The following is an 18,015-nucleotide window of genomic DNA, read 5'->3' as shown; positions in this document are numbered from 1 at the left end:
GTCCCCGCCCACAGCTACATGTGTTCACACACAAAAGTGGTTCAATCTGCCCCCTTCGTTTTGTTGCAGAACTGGTGTCTTCAGTTGAGTCTACATGGTTGTATGGACATTGATGCAGATAATATATCCATGCTTATGCTGTGTAGGGCAACATGTTAGCAGAACATCTCCAGAAATTGGTATTATTTTGAAAACAACCTCCATGGCGAGCTGAACATGATGACATTTGACCTCTAGAGGGTTGACAGGATGGGAAAGTCTTATCAAACAGGTTAGTAATTCCCATAGACCGGAGTATACAGTCTGCTACAAAACAATGGCCAAAGATATTTTTGGAGCTTCCTGTCGCTTAATATCAACTCTTGAATTGGGGACATTCTGTCTTACCGTGGTCACTCTCTGTCCCGGATCGACCCCAGTACCTCCGTCTCCGTTCAGGCGTGTGAGTGTGCCGCTCGATCACCGCAGCGATGAACCGAGTGTTACTGACTGCAGGTGGGGAGAACGTAGAGGTCAAAGGTCGCGTTTAGTACTGGTATACACTCAAAACCTCTTTAAATGTTCTGTATCATGTGTGGTTTATATCAACGGGGTATCAAAAGATACTTACTGATTCCTCTGTCCTCGTGGCTGTCTTCGTCCCGCTCGTCTCTTTCGTTGTCCAGGTTGGACATTCTCACCGACATTTCTGGAGCAGCGGAGGTGAAGGGGAAGTGAAATAATTGATATATATTGAAGTATGGTATGAGAGGTAGGAACTATATGTGTACAGGGTTTCTTTTAACATCTGTACGTGGAGAATATCTTGTGTTGGTGGGGATTTTATCCAGAAGGAAGGCTAGTTTTTTATATGGGAGTCCATGTGGCACGGCAAGTCACCTCAAACCCAATCTCAGAACCCATCGGCTATCCGGGTAACGGCATATAAGCCTAAGGCAAATATTTATCCAGTGAAGCTTGGATCAAGACTGGTTGTTTGCGATGGGATTATTAACCGAGATGCAAGCCTGGAGTTGACGTGTACGAACAGAAGCCACTCGGCCTGCGGACAGAAACCAGAATGCGTCACCTCGCCGCAGATTCTGCCCGTGGAGGCGGAATCCGACCTGCCAGATGGCTCGTCACACAGAACCGTTTGTGAGATATCTCGTCCTGCCATTCATGCGCGATCTCGTGACGAGAATCCAGCTGCCGTGCAAGGTGAGTGTGCTCGTGTGTGTTTATGTGTTGCTGCTACAAGCTGCAGCTGAACACGCTCAGCACACACACAGGATTCCTCAGCCTAATGCCGTGTGATAATGCAGCTACCCTCTGCTCCAAGTAGCCAGAGTTCTTCATCAGACGCAAACCGACTCGGGACTCGAGAGTTTCAATAAGGATGCAAATTTGTTTGATTTCTCATGTCGATGACGCTGAGTGATTCGATCATCAGTAAAATCATGCTGCTGCTGCTGCGGCTGCATTAAGCGGATGTCAGCGGTTTAGTTCCAGGCTGCTTTCAAACTTTGTCCCTTCCTTTGGTATTCAAAGAGATAGAAGCGAATGTCGAGCTCAATACAAACAACTGCTGCATGTCGCTGCTTCTATTAATGCTCATAAACGATTATGGGCACCACAAGACAACCAGGGGAAAAATACAAATCAAATCTGCTACAAAGGCAGAAATGACGCGACAGGTTCATGGTAACATGTTAACAAATCATTAACAAACGTTTATGTCCCAGTTAGATTGTCCTATGAATTCAACTAGATGAATGTATCTGGTCTTTTACCCTGTGCTGCCAGTGGTGACATGTGCTGGTGGGATCGCCTGTGGATCTGGTGTCTGTACGCGTACACGGCCAGCACCAACACCATGATGCATCCCATAATGCCCCCAGCGACCGGACCCACGGGGGCGCTCTTGATCATGTTCAGAGATGCCACCTCCTCGTCTGCTGGAGAAAGAGAGCAGAAGCAAGACAGGCAGAAAGTTGATTGGAGAAATGACAAAAGGACTTTGGATGGCTGAATGAGTGAAAACACAACAAGCAAATATGAAACCGCTCTGGCTCCGATCCAAGTGTGAAATGCCACCGGGAAACATTTAACTGCAGAGAGACGACCAAATCGCTTTCTGAAACAACTTCTAACAAAACCAAAGACCAATAACCAGCCAACAAAACATTGGTTATCGGTTATTATTCATTCATTCATGAACTAAAACAAATAAAGTTGTTGGTGTCAATAATTTGATGACTTTTTTCAGGTTTCTTTACAACAGCTATTATCAACCACTGGTGGGCCTCAGAGCGCCATCTAGTGGGTCTTGGGAGTCCTGCCAAATGGTTAGACTTAATACCAAATATACATCCATATGGTTATAAATAAAGCTTGTTATTTTATAAAGAAAAGTTAATTTATTCTCATGAATAAAAAAAAGGTCAAATCAAAACATTTTGAATGACCAGTTATGTTTGACCCATCAACATCCCAATCACAACACATTATCCATCCAAGAGACATGTTTGGCCGCTGTTAGCTGGATAATTTCTCTCAATGCTACGCCAGTAAAAGCGTTTGATGAGCATCCACCTGAATACATTCACATCCCCATTTCACTCACCGAGGACTCCCAGGCCATCCGCATAGGGGCTCTTTGCGCCGACGATGCCCCCGAAACATTCCTTCTGAAGGGCACAGTAGGGCTTGTCGAGATGAGTTTTACCGTCACTGTCCACCATGCACCACTCACAGTCCAGCACACCGAAACAGTCACTGAAATAGAAATAGAAATAAGATTATTCGAGGGCAAAACAAGTTGTCTTTTTTAGAACAGGACGAAGCGTTAAATAATCTTTCCGAGGACAACAGAGATAGTTTGAGCAGTTTAATCAATGTTTCATATACGAATAAAACCTAAATTGAAGATTTGAGTCTGTTATCGTTCCACTTCCAACACATAGATTTATTATAGATACACAGTGAAGCTCAGGCTAGATACACACTCTTTGTCCTATGCGTCTGGTGTGTTGGCATATACTTAATGCGTGGAATGGTTTATTCATTATAGCGGCTCATTTACATTTGAGAAGTATAGTGTGTACCTGCTGGTGTATCTCTGGTTACAGCGAGTGTTGATGCACTGGGGCAGCGTATCCTGCAGACTGGAATCAATCACATTCAGGCTGACAGGCTCCTGATGCACCTCGCAGCTCGGGTTCCTGCACACAACACAATCATGAGACACATGTGGGGAAAATATACAAAAAAGGTGCAGGTACGCTAGGTTTTCAGTCAGTTTTACAGTACCAGTCAAACTTTTGGACACACTTATTGAATTAACTTTCGACTGTAAACATCCATCCAAATCATGGAATGTAGGTGTATAACGATTCATTCAGTGAGTCGATTAATCGATTTATATTCCTGCGATCCAACTGAATCGATCTGTGCTCTGCAAATTGGCATTCCGGGTGACATATATCGATTACAAAACGATTGAAATGGTACACAATCGATTGTATCGATACTTGGGTATTGTAACTGCACATTGGATTTAAGTACAAAAACGCTATGGATGCGTGTTTGTTTGTTTGTTTTTTAGCACTTTAGACACGTTGAACGTTACTCGATTCAGTCTGCCTGTCTGTGACGTCGTCAGTACGCAGCGGCAGCCGCGCAAAACTCTGAACAACAACAAAACACAGCGTGGAGGAGACGACTGCGAGCGAGACATTTACAAACCAACTTATCGATCCAGCGCGTGGAAACATTTGGGCTTTTGCAAACACGGAGGTGTTCTAAATAACTCGGTCGCTGTTTGTAGAATATGTAGAAGACAAATAAAAACCACGGAAACACGACGAATCTTTCTGGCCATCTACTAAGGCGCCGTGGGATTAAACAACGCCGACAGTCAGGACCTCTAGCAGCGTCACCGCTGCAGCAGCAGCAGGTAACTCCAGCTCTGCAGACACCTCAGGCCTCGCCAGCACCAAACTCAACATCAAGGTAACAATTGCCAAGTTTATCTGTAAAGACATGCGGCCCTACAATGTGGTGGAAAATCCGGGGTTCTGTGAATTGATCCAAACCTTGTGTAATTATTGTGTAATGTTTACATTGAAAATGGCACTTGATTCAAATAAAAGGTTAATAAATTTGCCATTATTGGTGTTTGCTTGTTTATAATGATTTCCTTACAAGAAACAACAGGGATCTCGGAAACTTTGCCTGCACTGTCCAGTAAAGTTACTGAATCGATTTAAAGTCACTGAATCGAATTGAATCGTTCTAAATTAACCCAGATCGTCCATGAATCGAATCGGCAACCATGAATCGCTATTTGAATGGAATCGTTGTTAAAATGAATCGTTACACCCCTAACGGAATGACACCTCATTACACAGGAAAGCATGTACTCTACAGTCAATTTAAGAAGCAAAGAAATCACAGCAGGAGCCCTGGAACTCTGCAGTGTGTCGATTTAAACAAAGCAGCTTTAAAACAAACAATAATGCTGCTTGACACAAAGCAGGGAAAAATCTGACAGCAAGAAAACCTCCATAATTGCATGTCTTCCTGTAATAAAGGAGCAATTGGCATTTGAAACGTCGACGTGCTGTCACAAGCTTCTGAAGGTTGATGAAAGGAGTTGGGCAAAACAATGGAGAGAGATTGGAAGGACAAAAGAAACAGTGAGGGAGAAAGAAAAGCCTGTACATGGCCACAGTTCCAATGATGAAAACAGCAATATAAAAGCGTACCAGTGACTCCTATTGTGTACAAGGAGTGGTGATGATCTACAGCATGTTCAAAAGAGGCTATAGGCTCAGACGTGTTGTTTTGCACTGACCTGTTTTCAGCATTGGTGAGGTTTCCAGTACACTCATTGACCTCCAGCGGACACTCACAAGGACACTCGCATTCATTCTGCTCCATTCTAAAAAACACAACAATAGCCACGAGTTCAGTGAGAAAGCTGCATTTCCTTTGTGTTTTAGGTCAATTGGTAGCTATATATAGCTATGCACACATATGGTACCTATGGTACGTGTTGCTACTGCAGCATTATACTATCAGATCTGGATCTCCAGTAGCTCAGGTTTTGTAATCTAGATGAAACAGTTGTGAGTGTGTGTGCGGGAGGAGGGGAGACCTGTGGCAGTTGAGACAGAGGCGGTCCACGGTGCTGCAGGCGCAGAACGCCAGAGAGTCACACGTCTCGTTGACGATACCAGCGAAGGCGTTGGTGCCGGGGATCCGGGTCAGACGGTACTTGGAACAATGGCTACCGTGCACCAGGTTCGTTAGGTCTCCCTGCGAGAAAGACAAGACAAGGAATGACTTTTGACTTTTTCTACAGCTAAAAAGAGAAAGACGGAAAAACCTCCTCATATTTACCAAGAAAAGAGAAAACCACATAACCAAAGTATAAAAGTTAGTGACGGACGTGATGTATTTAGACAAACCCAGTTTGAATTTGTGAAATTCTGCTCAACGCGTTCATTGCTAATCTAAAAGAGGGAATCAAAGTATGACGTCTTGTAATATGTCACCCTAATAAAGTCAAAGCTGTAGAGCTTAAATTGGAATAATATACTCTCAAAATAAATTTAAAAAAACCACTACATTTTTAAGAGAATTACAGAATACAGGAATTGACCACAAGGGGGCAGAGTGATACCACCACATGTGTGTGAGTCCCGTCTGCCATGCACGCGTCTAGTTATCCGGCGGTTCCCTCACTCACCATGATACTGGTGTTGAACTTGTAGAAGCGCTGCACGGTGCGGTCACTGAAGCTGTTGCACAGGTTCTTCTTGACAAAGTTGGGATGGTTAAGGATGTCGTTGGCCACCAGCGGCTCCTGGCAACAGAGAAAGACGGGAGGACACGAGAGGGAGATGAAAAAAGGACAAAACATGAAAAGGAGGAATGAAAGCAGCTCATTGGTATTTTAAATGTGCGTGTGTCCATTAGTCCCTTCCCTTTTACCTTGTGTGTGATGTGCTGTTGCTCTGCAGGGGCGTGACCTTTGGGGTCAATGAGAGTGGGGTGAGCGACCAGGTACCCTCTGTCTTCCATTATGAAGCACCTACAATGAACAAACACGAGTAGGAGGGGGTCACTATAAAATATATAGCTTACATTAGTAATACAAGTGATATTTATTGGCCTCTAGCATTGAGATCTCCCATTTCCACCCCAATGCTCCACTCTACCCCCCCAACACACCCCTAAAACATTCGACTCAGACTGTGTCCCCCACTCCCTTTGAACTAATCCGGTTTTACACGGCTCCTGAACACCAGCAGAGAGAGCATGAGGGGAGTGGAGAGCGCGGGGGAGGGGACACAGGAGGAGGAAAAAAGATGAAGAGAAAACAAAAAGCAAAAGGGAGGCATCAAAGCTGGAGAAAGCATGAAGGTCCGAGACAGCGGCAGTGCCACGTCTCCAGCAGGAAGGCCACGATAAGCAGCCAATCACGTCCTGCCTCCTCCTCTCTGCAGGTTTAATTATGGCTTGCTCACTCAGATGGTCAGCAGCCAAGGATCCAATCCAATGTCTTCCTACCTGATCTTGTTGCCCTTGTCCTGGTTGCAGATGGGCAGCAGGTCCAGTAGGACCTTATAGAAGTAGCGGAGGGTGAAGTCTATGCCCATCACTGCAAATGCATATCCAGGGGCCATCTGAGAGCTAAACAGAGAGAGAGGAGTCAAAAGATATATTTAAACTTAAAAAAAGAGAATAGTAAGCTACTATACAGACCGTTAACACATATTTACCCACACCTGTCAAACTAAATGTTATTATTAAACACGATACACACACTTTCTTTAAAATCTGTGTGTACCCAGATTACAAATTGTGGAATGTTATGCTCATTGAGCCGGTCATCAACACAACTAATCCTGATTTATTGCACATATCGATGCTGAATGATTATGCGTACGATAGCACGGCCCGTGGTAAACACCTCTTGTTGTCGTGCAACTGGAAGCGTTGTTTTGAGCTTTTTAAGGTTGCTGAACTCAAAACATGAACACTTTAATCTCAGCCAGAGTCACACACTTCAATTCAAAGTAACTTTGATGACAAATTACAGGATAATACTTGAGTCCTCTGCACAAGCGTTCGAGGTTATTGCTGAAATACATTGACTATGTTGAGGAGACTTTGAAGAGCTACGAAGAAACTACGTCTTAAAGGAGACGCATCATGCTGCTTTTAAGACATACTTGTATTAGCGTGTAGAAGCGCTATTAAAGTGGACCTTTAATTTGACTAGATGACTGGTCATTCCAGGTAAGTCAGTAGCCGATGACTAGTCTCATATTAAAACGTGGACTTTTCATAAGCAAAATACCAGACTTTATTGTGGCTCCTTCTTCTTACCTGGAGGCATGAATGGTGTGGCTGATGGTCACAACGTAGCCTGACCCGCCCACATCCAGGTACGGTCCAGTGAAGGTGATGAGGCCGGGGTTAGCCACTGCATGCTGGTACCTACACAACACGCCGCGCGGTTAGAGCGATATTTCCTAACGGGGACCATCGCAATGTTCCCTGGATCACGTGGTGATGTGATGCCGTTACAGATTTTCTTACCAGTGAAAACTCAATTTGTTTGTGATCTTAACTGGTTGTGGAATTTTACTATTCATGGAAATACATTTTAAAGCAAGAAGTCAAGCAAGAATTTGAGATGCAAAACACCTTTGAACTTGGCTAAAGAGACAAAACAAAGCCCTGAACCCAAACGAATGATCTCACCAGACTAGAAAGCTTATGTATATTATGTTAAACATTACATAAAGCTCAACTTCTGTCGCAACAGTTGGAAACAACTTTTAACATTCCATCGGATGGTTGTCAACTCATTCCAGACAATTGGAGCTTTCACCTCAGTGAGGCTGGTTACCATAATAAGCACAAACATGTGCCGGCAGCTTGCGCACACACTCATTCCCTTAAACTCGTACCCACCCAACACTATTTTAAACCCCTCTTTTGCTCCCCTAACTAACACACACACACGCACACACACTTCTTCACACCCTCCAAAGTAAGCCTCACCATTGTCTGCGGGTGGGGTCGAAGGCTTTGTCCATCAGTGATCCCGGGTAAATCCGGAGCACCCCACTGGGCGTTGCTATGTAACGGCGCACAATGTAGCAGTTGAGGCTACTCATTTCCATTAGTGTCATCCACTCATCCGTGACGTGACTGGTCGCCATAACCTCGTTCCTGACGGAGGACTGCCGAGGGGATGGAGAGAGGCACGGGGAGGGAGGAGGGAAGGTGGGGGTGAGAGGAGGTAAACAAGGGGGGGGAGAAGGAGGAGAAAGAAAAGATGAGTAAGTAGGAGAAAAGTCAATGCCTGATATTGAGGTTGGCTGGAACTTTTGGCAAACTGGCCTCCAGTCAACCCACAAACAAAGTAGAAAACAAATATTCTGCTCATTTCACAACGAAACTTCAAGCAATAACATTGCAGCTCAAGATGGTTATTTTACAATCTTACGAAAGTCCAATCAACAAATTACACCTGGTACGGCTCAGTATTTAGGAACAAATGGGACTTGATGGTCCCCGATCAAGTCAAATCACATCCCGGTAGGATTTTCCAAGAGGCTCCTTAGTTTGAAAGGGGTGATGAGGTCACCGGAGGGGGCCTTTAAGACTAGCCTGGGAATCAGAGCTGGGACTTTAACCCCCTTCTCCCCCAGGCCAGGAATGCACACAGGCTGCCAAAACCACGTGGGGGCTTGTGCCCCTTCTTAAAGATGCAGCGTTTCATTTAAAACGTGTGAACTTTAGTTTAGCTGCCAGGCGAGTCGCTGCCTTGATACTGTAAGTGATAAAAACAAACAAATTCATCATTGTGTGTTTGTACACATCTACTGGAGGACATGAATATGTGTGTACATACCTGACTGCCGGCTATGTGCCATGTGCTTGTCAGGTAAATAACATTAAGCCCCCCCGTGTTTACCTTGAGGCCTGGGTTGGCTATGAGCCGGGTGTTATCACTCAGGTAGGCGGTGTAGTGCTCCACCATGCGCTTAGTTTCTGGCTGGCTGAGGTGCTCGTAGGGAGAAGAGAAACTTCCAGCTGCCAACATCACAGTGGGGGACTCTGGGAAAGAGACACAAAGTTTTGGGGGGGGGGGAACGGGGATTCAGGGCCGGCTATGGATGAAAAATTAAAGTTCTCATCTATGACTCCGCTGTCACATATTATCCGGCGGCTTTTTCTTCCCCCTCACCAACAGTGGCCAGCTGTTTGAAGTGCAGGCAGGAGCTGGGCTGACCCAGCAGGTCCAAACGATGGTAGAGTAACTTGGAGCTGGGGACTGTGTTGAGGTTCTTCAGGTGCTTCACTGGGATCTCCGGTTGTACGTACACGATGCAAAGGATGAACGACGTGTCCTGAACCTAGAAGATCAAAAACAGGAGGATGAAGGCTGATGATGTTGTGCAGAGCGTCAAAGTGCTGCCCAGTGATGTTCAATGTCCCCGGTGAACACGTGTCAGGTATGCTGCTATGTGTGTATTCTCAGTGTGCGGCTAACACCTACCAGCTTCCACGCATAGCTGACGTTGTACGCGTCTTTGCTGTTGTCCCGGAGTCGGTTGGTGTGCCAGGACAGAGACGAGTTGACCGGGACAGAAATGACCTGACTGCCCAGAGGGAGGCTGCAAGGAATGCACAGCATTACACAAAAATACACACACGATGCACTATGCATCCATAAATTGGTGGAGGAATTCTGGTTTCCAAAAGGTTTCTGAGGGCGAATTGAACTTGTGTATCGACTTCCTCTCGTACCCGAGGATGTTCTGCCGCACAGCAGGGAATCCTGGGATGTTCTCATAGTGGATGATGTCAGTGTGAAGGGGAGGCTCCGTCATCAAGAAGGGCCGTGTCAGCGATGGATGCATCAGGGTGTAACCTGGGAAGTCAAACAAGTAAACATCATTAGTTCATGTGCATACATACTACAAAAAGAAAGCAACAGCTGTTACGGACCAGCAGGGCATCGGTTGTCACTGTCAACAAGTTATGTTGCACAATTACGCTTTCATTACTATAATTCAAAAAGTCAATCAAATATTCTTTTCAGCTATAAACAGCACCTCTTGAAATATGTATATAGACGTTAGTTGCAAAGTTGCCGCTCGTAGGACCTGCAGACGCAGCTAAAAGAGACTCTTAAAACACTTGTGTCGAGCATTCTTTAAAATGTAAGAAATACAGTGAAAACCTTGTTTTGGTTGTTCCACTAATAGTATAATGGTATATATTGCAAGCAGTGAGTAGATTCTTGTTTCTGAATACAGCCCAAATGCCACTTAATAAATCTATTGAGATATTTTAACTTCAGAAATAACCGCCCTAAAGTATTAAAATGGATTGAAGACCCACACCCACAAATCAGTATATTAAAGAGTGTATTGTAGAACCTTTTGTTTCTCCAAAACATGCCAGGGCATTAAAAAAGATGGCTGGTCTCATGTGTGGCAATTTGTCATTTCATGTTTTTTTGTTTTTTACACCAAATGCATTTATAAGTTTATGCTTGGTGATTGTTCCCAAAAAACGGAGAGGTGGACGGATGATACCAACAAAGAGATCTTGATCACTAAAATAATTAGCATTTGATTTGGATCATATAAAAGCTGGTTTATGTTTCTAGCATCAAAAAAGTAGACAACCCTCACTTAAGTATTCAACAAAAAAAAAAGACAACAGCATCCGACAAACCGCTCTGCATACAATCAGGAAGAAGAACCGCTCTTTACTGCGGCAGCAACATTTTTTTGGGGGGGGGCGGACAAAAAGCCCTCAAGATTCTTTGAAAGAATGAAACAAACAAGAATGCTGCAGCTTTGCTTCTCACGTTCCAACTCAAAGAGTGCGTGATGTCTCACATTAGACCAGGCATTGCTGTCCTCTGACAGCACACTGGAGCACAGATGGGAGAGACCTAAATATACTTGCATCTCTCCACTCTGAAGTTTAGGTGGAGGCTTGTTTTAATTCCCATCAACATTGGAAACAAAAAAACATTTCCAAGCACATTTATTTGACGATCCAGAAGAGTTCAGCCATGCATTTACATAATTGTATTTACCGACAATCTAATTGCCAGCAGACACTTTGAATGGCAGCTAATCATTTTAATGGGACTCATTCATCGCTGGTGTAGAGTTGCTGCTAATAAGCATGGGACAGTTAGAAGCCATAATTTGACTGCCAAATGATTACAATAACAAACATTTTAGAGGGGGAAAAAAGAGGCTCATTGAATGCAGAGCAGCTGCAAAAACTCCCCTGCAAGGGTTTAAAAGTGAACCTTTTTTTTTATATTCGCCACTGACTTGGCCATTTGGGTCAGTAAATGGAATTTAGTCTGCCCACATTTTGTCATTTGCTCCACTATACTTCACCTCTCTCCCAAATATTTCCACAGCCTTGTCTTTTCACTTTTTAAAATTCTTCTTCTTCTCATGTCGTGGTAGCTTGACAGCGGCCCCCCAACCAGGTCTGGTTACTGTGATTATGTTGCCAATCATGTTCGATCAACCCGTCATGTAGATTAATTCTTATTCAGTTTTATTTAGGGTTATGACGGGATGGGCTTTTGAAGAAGGTATTATGACTGACAGTTACAGTCATGGATTAATATGTAACAATGGCTCCAAACTAAATCCTCTCTCTTCATAAATCTTTATTTTATTTCAGTTTGGATTTTAAACACCTAGTTTTTTTTAATCGCTTTCTCGCGTTAGCTGTGCGCAGGAGTGTAATGTCACCAAGAGTTGACTTATTGCAGCCAATACTACTCAGCACACCCATCTGCAGAGACGGTCTCATGCAGCAAAACTCCATGAATGTCCCTGAAACGTACCGGCTGTGCAGTACCAGTGGTTTAGCCAAGTCCCTCCCTGCTGAGGCCAAAACAAACCAAGACCAGACACGAGACACGAGCACTGCGCCATGACAACAACACATTTCAGCAGAAAATAAAATGCCAAAGGAAATAGATTTCGATGAGGTCCGACAAAGGGAAATGGCAACAGATGAAGTTTCAACATTCTACTTGTATGGACAAATAATAATGAACTCTTCCAATCCAGTTGGAGTGTTTCTCTCAGGCTACTAACGATGAAGGCTTTGAATATGCAGATTTGAGTTGCTGTACACTGAGAAATGGTTTTTAGCGAATACGTTGCGGAGATAAAAAGTCCTAATTGGCTACAAAAGGGGCCATTTGAATATATCGCCACGCCAGTCTCTAACGGACTGACCTTTGTTGTCGATGAGGAAGGTGTACGAGGCCAGTGAGTCTTGGTAGTAGGTGACGTCCTCCAAGATGTACGCCAGGTTCACATCCACCCCGACCACGCCCAGGAGAAGGTTGCCGAAATAACACGGCCGGCTCACGGTCATAATGAAACCTGGAGAAAGAAGAAGAGTCCCCGTAAAAGTGTCGCTTACACAACAAAATTCAGTGCAGAATACAAATCATCTATCTGAGGACTTTCTAGCCAATATACAACGTTACTTTCTGCCTACATTGCTTAAATTGAGCTCAAAGAGATGAATTGTCTCAATCTTTTTCATCCGACTTCCTTAGTCTTCATTCATGTCAATTATATTAAATTGATCTAAACCTCAGGATGAAAGCTTCGCCATTCGTCCCAAATTTCAAATGCCATTTACCGCAGTAAACCACTCACCATCCCCCATGGGGTCGGTGTAGGGCAGACTGAAGCGGGCCAGGTCGATCATGCGATTGGGGAGATTGATGTAGAAGCGGCCCACCGTCGTCTCCAGGTTACTCAGCTGGTTCAGTACCATCATGCTTCCCTTCACCACCGGCATCACCGAGGCTCCTCCCGACCCAGACGAGCGGTCTCGGCCCGACGTCCGGTCCACGCCGTACTTAACCGAATTCTGCTCCGCGAGATCCCTCAAGAAGGCCAGCTCCTTCAGGCCTGTTACTCCCTCTGAAGGAGGGGGGAGGGAGAGACACATGTGTTCAATCGAATCAAACAGTGATGTCATGAATCAATCTTTAAATGACGGCATGGCCGAGGGTCTTTTTAACAGGTGATTATGCAAAAGGAAAAGAGGTAAAAAATAAAAAATAAAAAAAAATAAAAAAAGAGTAAACAGCTCTTCATTAAAGACTGCATGACTCAAATTCCTCATAAAAAAGGTGACGCTTGGTTTTCTTTATTCCCTCTTCAGCTATATGAACAAAAAAAGGAGCTAGATAAGTAAAGTCACAGGATTTTTAATGTATTTAGCCCGTGATGTTTAAGCAGCAAGAGCCTTTCATTGAACAGGATCATTGATCAAAGCACACATTATGAATTGCATCATGGATTTCTCATGAACATTTGGATCAGCAGCAGAGATGTTTCATACATGCAGGCCGTGATTAGAGGACCTGCATGATCTCTGTAAGTTAAATCATGTTGCTCTGCGGCGTTATCATGACATCACCAGATCCTTCCTCACTTTGAAAGAAAGAGGTGCAGCTGAGTTGTTAATAGACTCCTCAGACTTAAAGCCCCATAAGGTCATTTTGAGGAGGACGATAATCACGGCTCGTCACTCCAGCTGTCACCGGGAACATTTGGCATCCCACAACCTATTGGGAAGGACAGCGCCAGTATCCAATCACTGACCGGATTAAACAGAGTCCCTCTTTGATGTGGAGGCTCTGCTGATCAGCGCGCTGGGCGACTGATGGGTGCCAATGTCAGACCAACACAAAGGGCACAGTTACCGTTCACTTTCACTCATGAGTAAGAATCCATGTAGCTATAATGATCCTTACTACCACAATGATTCAATATTCATACATTTGTTTTTGTATGAAAAAACTTGTTTAAAAAAATACACACTGTGATATTTTCTTTAAGGTCAATATGCAAGGGGGAAATTGTCAACATTATTATATTATTTATTATTATTATATTTGCAAAAATATTGCATTTTGTCGACGGGGAATAAGGACACATGGAATAATATAATACTATACAGTGTCAAAAGCCAAGTTAAATGGAGATGAATGGATGAATCGTTTCATTCATTTGTCATTGTCAAGTGATTTGAACTATCATATCTTCTGGCATCCGTTTGTCATTTAAAACAGTATGAATCCATTCATTTATTCTTTTGGAAATTGCAGTAAGAATTTTCTGTACAGTATTACCATATGCAGAATACGAGTAATTTGAAGGTAATGATCAACATAAAGGATAAAAATCATACTCAGCAGTTCATTCCCCAGGTTATTCAGGCCACCGTACACCGTTTTGGTGAGGAAAGTGGCCATTTCAATAAAACAAAAATCACCCACACACACGTGTGGTTTATACTGCTTAGACTGCTCATCTTTTTGAACAATCATCACTTCACATTTGGCACGGATGCAGGGAATAAAAGCCACACACCCACAGTGGGTTTTTTAGCTGTGTGCAACAGCATCAGCAACAAAACAAATGGTTTTTGGGATATGCATTGCTAATAAACTGAGGGCGATAGATTTCTGCATCCTTTTCATCATGGAGCTCTTTAAACAGCCAAGGTCCTCTGTCAGTCACACAGCGAGTGAACAGCACACCCTTTGAAGTCTCACTCTCTCCTCTCTTAGATGTACCTAATTATCATTCTCCCATGCAAAAACGAGTCGTATTAATGGTGGACTAATGCATGCACAGTAGGTGTGTCTGTGTTGCAGAGGGAGGCTGGAATTAGAGGAGGCAGATGGATGGACGGGGACAATAAAAGAGGAAAAGGAAGCGCACGCGCACACACACACACACACACACACACAGGGGAAAAAGCCTTTGAGGTTTCTGAGCACCTCTCTAACCTTTATTTTTCTCATGAACACATTGTACCCAAGAACATAGAGAATGGATATCTAACACACAGAAGCAGCTCCCAGCCGAGCAGATGCGTGCAGAATGAACAACCAAAAAAAGAATGTGCAGAATATGTGAGTAACAAGATATGATTTTTGGGTTATTGTTTTAAATACTCAAGTGAAGTTAAACCATATCTATGAATTCACATGTAATGTAATATGTGAGAAAAACAAAACAGCTAGTTAATTTACTTCATTTTAGAACCTTGAAACACTTTTGTTTATGCTTTGCATTGTGGGATAAAACATGAAGTTCCAAAGAAGTAAAATAATGGGCTCAGTCTTAGTTTACGTACAAGTAAAGCCCCTTTGGATCTGATTGGAGGGGTGGTTTTATGCCCCAATAAAAACGTAAAAATTGAATCATTACCAAAAGAATGGCAATAGTGGCATAATGTAAATCTGTGCAAGTGACCTACCGTTCATAAGAGCGTACGTGAGGATCATGACCGAGTTGTTGAGGTGTCGGTTCTCCTCTCTGACCACGCTGAGCGTCGCTCTCTTCTCCTGCTCCGACGACTCTCGAGACGTGATACCAGACGACAGGTAGATGATCACCATGTCAGTGGCTGAAACGGAGACAAAAAGCATGTCAAGGTACATCGCTTCAATTGCCGGCCAAACCGATTATGTTGGAAAAAGATGGCTGGAGTTGATCTCCGATGCGGCGCACAGGGACAATCTCTTACTGGCACTCTGCTTGCAGATGCTGCTGGTATTCCGGATCAGCTGGAAGGCCTTCTGGAAGCCCGCTGCGTGCTGCGTGGCTCCATCCGACGCCTTGATGTTGGAGATGAAGGTGCTCATCTTCCTCTTGGTCTCGCTGGTGGCCGGAGAGAGCAAACTCTTGTAGCACTGGTCCAGAGAACAGGAGCGAACCGCCTCTGCCACTGACAAAATGGAGATCTGCAGAGCAGCAATAAGGAGGTACGAATCAGAAAAAAACATGTTTGTTGTGGCAATACTAAATATTCTTCTTAAAATAGTTTTAGGTTATTTTATGGCTTCTAAACTAGGGTTTATAAATTCATCATTATAAAAGTGACGAGGTCCAATCCCTTTGCTAACCTTGTCATGCTCATCGGCGGCGTTGAGGATGACCAGCGCCGAGTCTCTGGCGATCTGAAGCTGGGTGTCGGTTACAGACGCGCCGTGGTCCACCATCACCACGATGTGCTTGGACTGGGGCAGCACTGCAGACACATACACAGGCCTGGAGGCGCAGGCGCACACACACGCACACAAAGGAATCAGATAAACATGCGACAAAAGTCATTAAAATAATTTGGATTTTCGGTTAATGCGTATATCTTTTCTGATTAAGAAACACAATTTTAGTGGCTTCACAGACCTTGTAGCACAAGCAACAAAAATAATCTAAAGTAATATTCTGCTGTAGTGAAATCCCCCCAAAAAGAAAAAATGTGATGATCATCGATCTGTGTTCAAAAGATAAACTCTGGATTTTCGCAAAGCGAACTTTGTGCTCATCTTTGGGGTATATTTACAGTATTTGGTGCAGGTATAAATATAGATAAAGGCCCGGCTTAATGAAATGCATCAATAGGGTGGTCAGCGCCTGTGTGTGTGTGTGTGTGGTCTGCTGGACAAGGACACACTAACACAGGCTGCAGAAGGGGAGTGATGTACTCACAAAGCCTCATTCACACATCAAGCAAGTCAAAGTAACGTCATTTCTCTCCTGGCTCAGACAGCCAGAAAAACGTTTTAAAAGACCCAGAGTGAAAAAGAAATAGCGAGGGCCAATGCAAAAATGAAAAGACCAAATAATACAGAAATAAAAGACGAGAGAGAATAGAAACGTCTTTCAGCCGCGGCCACAAGACAGAAAACCACAACACGGGAGGTGTGAGATTCCGACCGGCTTTGGAGGGACAGAGCGACATTCCTGCCAAGGGCATGTGTGGTCAGGGTGTGTGAGGGCGGCATGCCATCAATATGCCCTCTAGACCACCCTGCAGCCACTGACTGCAGGGGACAAGTTGGCGGTGACGTCAGCTACTTTGCCAAGTGAGTGATTCATTGTGTTTGGTAATAACTTTGGGCTTAGTAATAAATAAATAAAAACGCTTAGACAAAAGGAGGACTTGGTCTTTATACCTGCTGCGGTGCTCGTAACTTCCCTTGCACTGAAACTTGTGTGCCGGGAAGAGTGTGAAGATGCCCTCCTCCGAGCTGAAGTACTGCCACTTTATCCCTGGGTTGGACTTCAGGTTGTCTGCCAACACTGTGGAGGGAAAAGACAAAGAGAGGGGACAGCGAACATGTCAGTGAGGGAAGGACAAACACAAAACGGCCTTTCACAAAGAGACGGAGGGAGGTGGGCGGGGGGGGGGTGGGCAGCTAAAGAGGCTCGAGTAGAAACTTTGGGACATATTCAAGAAAAAAAAAACAATAGAAAAAGGGAGGAAACAGGCTTTTTTTACATGATATACAGTCATTAAATAATTCTCTTAAAGAGGGCAAATGCTCGAGCAGCATTCCAAATGAACTAATCCTATGAATACAAATGAACAAGCTAGCAGGGAACCGTCAAGACACAAATCACAACAATCCAGATTTAGGGCCCAGACCACAATTTACCGTTCTTTATTGATTTACGTCTTCGCTTCGATCGCACACGAGGCTGCTACTTGTTTCTGGACAGGAATCAATTGATACGTTTAGTCCCAAATAATATTTTTCTAAGACAAAGTTTTTGATGAGCCACAGCATCTGATTATGACGAATGCACACCCATGGTGGTTTCCGCAGGTCATTGGCAGCTGTGCACATGCACCAACTATTTATCCATTTAGCTGACTACTGTTGTCATTAGAGAGGAGGTTTCCCAGAACAGAATAGTTCTATGGTCTTTGCCAGACTAAATAGTCTCAAAATGTGGACTTGGCTTGCAATCTCATTGAATGAATCACCTCCTAACGAGAACCTGTTTGAAACATTTCCAACCTCGCAGCAATATTACAAGTCGAAGGATGTTTAATATTCTCTGGTGGGGGAGGAAAATCACCTGTCAAATATTCAACTAATGCTAAAAATCCAAAACACACACACACACA

At 44.0% G+C, this 18,015-nt stretch overlaps 1 protein-coding gene across 2 annotated transcripts in view; it reads right to left on the bottom strand.

The window, feature by feature from the left end:
- The window catches only part of cachd1 (cache domain containing 1), a 54,103-nt gene that overhangs the window by 6,436 nt on the left and 29,652 nt on the right, over positions 1-18,015 (bottom strand). The window contains exons 5-26 of one of the 2 annotated variants that reach the window (XM_040184354.2): positions 17,057-17,183; positions 16,004-16,148; positions 15,625-15,841; positions 15,355-15,504; positions 12,732-13,001; positions 12,300-12,449; positions 9,817-9,940; positions 9,566-9,683; positions 9,254-9,422; positions 8,981-9,123; positions 8,062-8,243; positions 7,381-7,491; positions 6,559-6,681; positions 5,980-6,079; positions 5,735-5,851; positions 5,141-5,301; positions 4,838-4,924; positions 3,087-3,203; positions 2,606-2,757; positions 1,773-1,937; positions 611-688; positions 388-489 (exon numbers count right to left, since the gene is read on the bottom strand). In XM_040184354.2, the coding sequence (XP_040040288.2) occupies positions 388-489; positions 611-688; positions 1,773-1,937; positions 2,606-2,757; positions 3,087-3,203; positions 4,838-4,924; positions 5,141-5,301; positions 5,735-5,851; positions 5,980-6,079; positions 6,559-6,681; positions 7,381-7,491; positions 8,062-8,243; positions 8,981-9,123; positions 9,254-9,422; positions 9,566-9,683; positions 9,817-9,940; positions 12,300-12,449; positions 12,732-13,001; positions 15,355-15,504; positions 15,625-15,841; positions 16,004-16,148; positions 17,057-17,183 (3,108 nt within the window). The remainder of the gene's footprint in view (positions 1-387; positions 490-610; positions 689-1,772; positions 1,938-2,605; positions 2,758-3,086; positions 3,204-4,837; positions 4,925-5,140; positions 5,302-5,734; positions 5,852-5,979; positions 6,080-6,558; positions 6,682-7,380; positions 7,492-8,061; positions 8,244-8,980; positions 9,124-9,253; positions 9,423-9,565; positions 9,684-9,816; positions 9,941-12,299; positions 12,450-12,731; positions 13,002-15,354; positions 15,505-15,624; positions 15,842-16,003; positions 16,149-17,056; positions 17,184-18,015) is intronic. The other variant, XM_040184355.2, reaches the window with a different exon arrangement.

The sequence above is a fragment of the Gasterosteus aculeatus genome, chromosome 8 (genome assembly GCF_964276395.1).
Source record: "Gasterosteus aculeatus chromosome 8, fGasAcu3.hap1.1, whole genome shotgun sequence".
Lineage (NCBI taxonomy): Eukaryota > Metazoa > Chordata > Actinopteri > Perciformes > Gasterosteidae > Gasterosteus > Gasterosteus aculeatus.
This window is presented reverse-complemented; position numbering and strand designations above follow the sequence as displayed.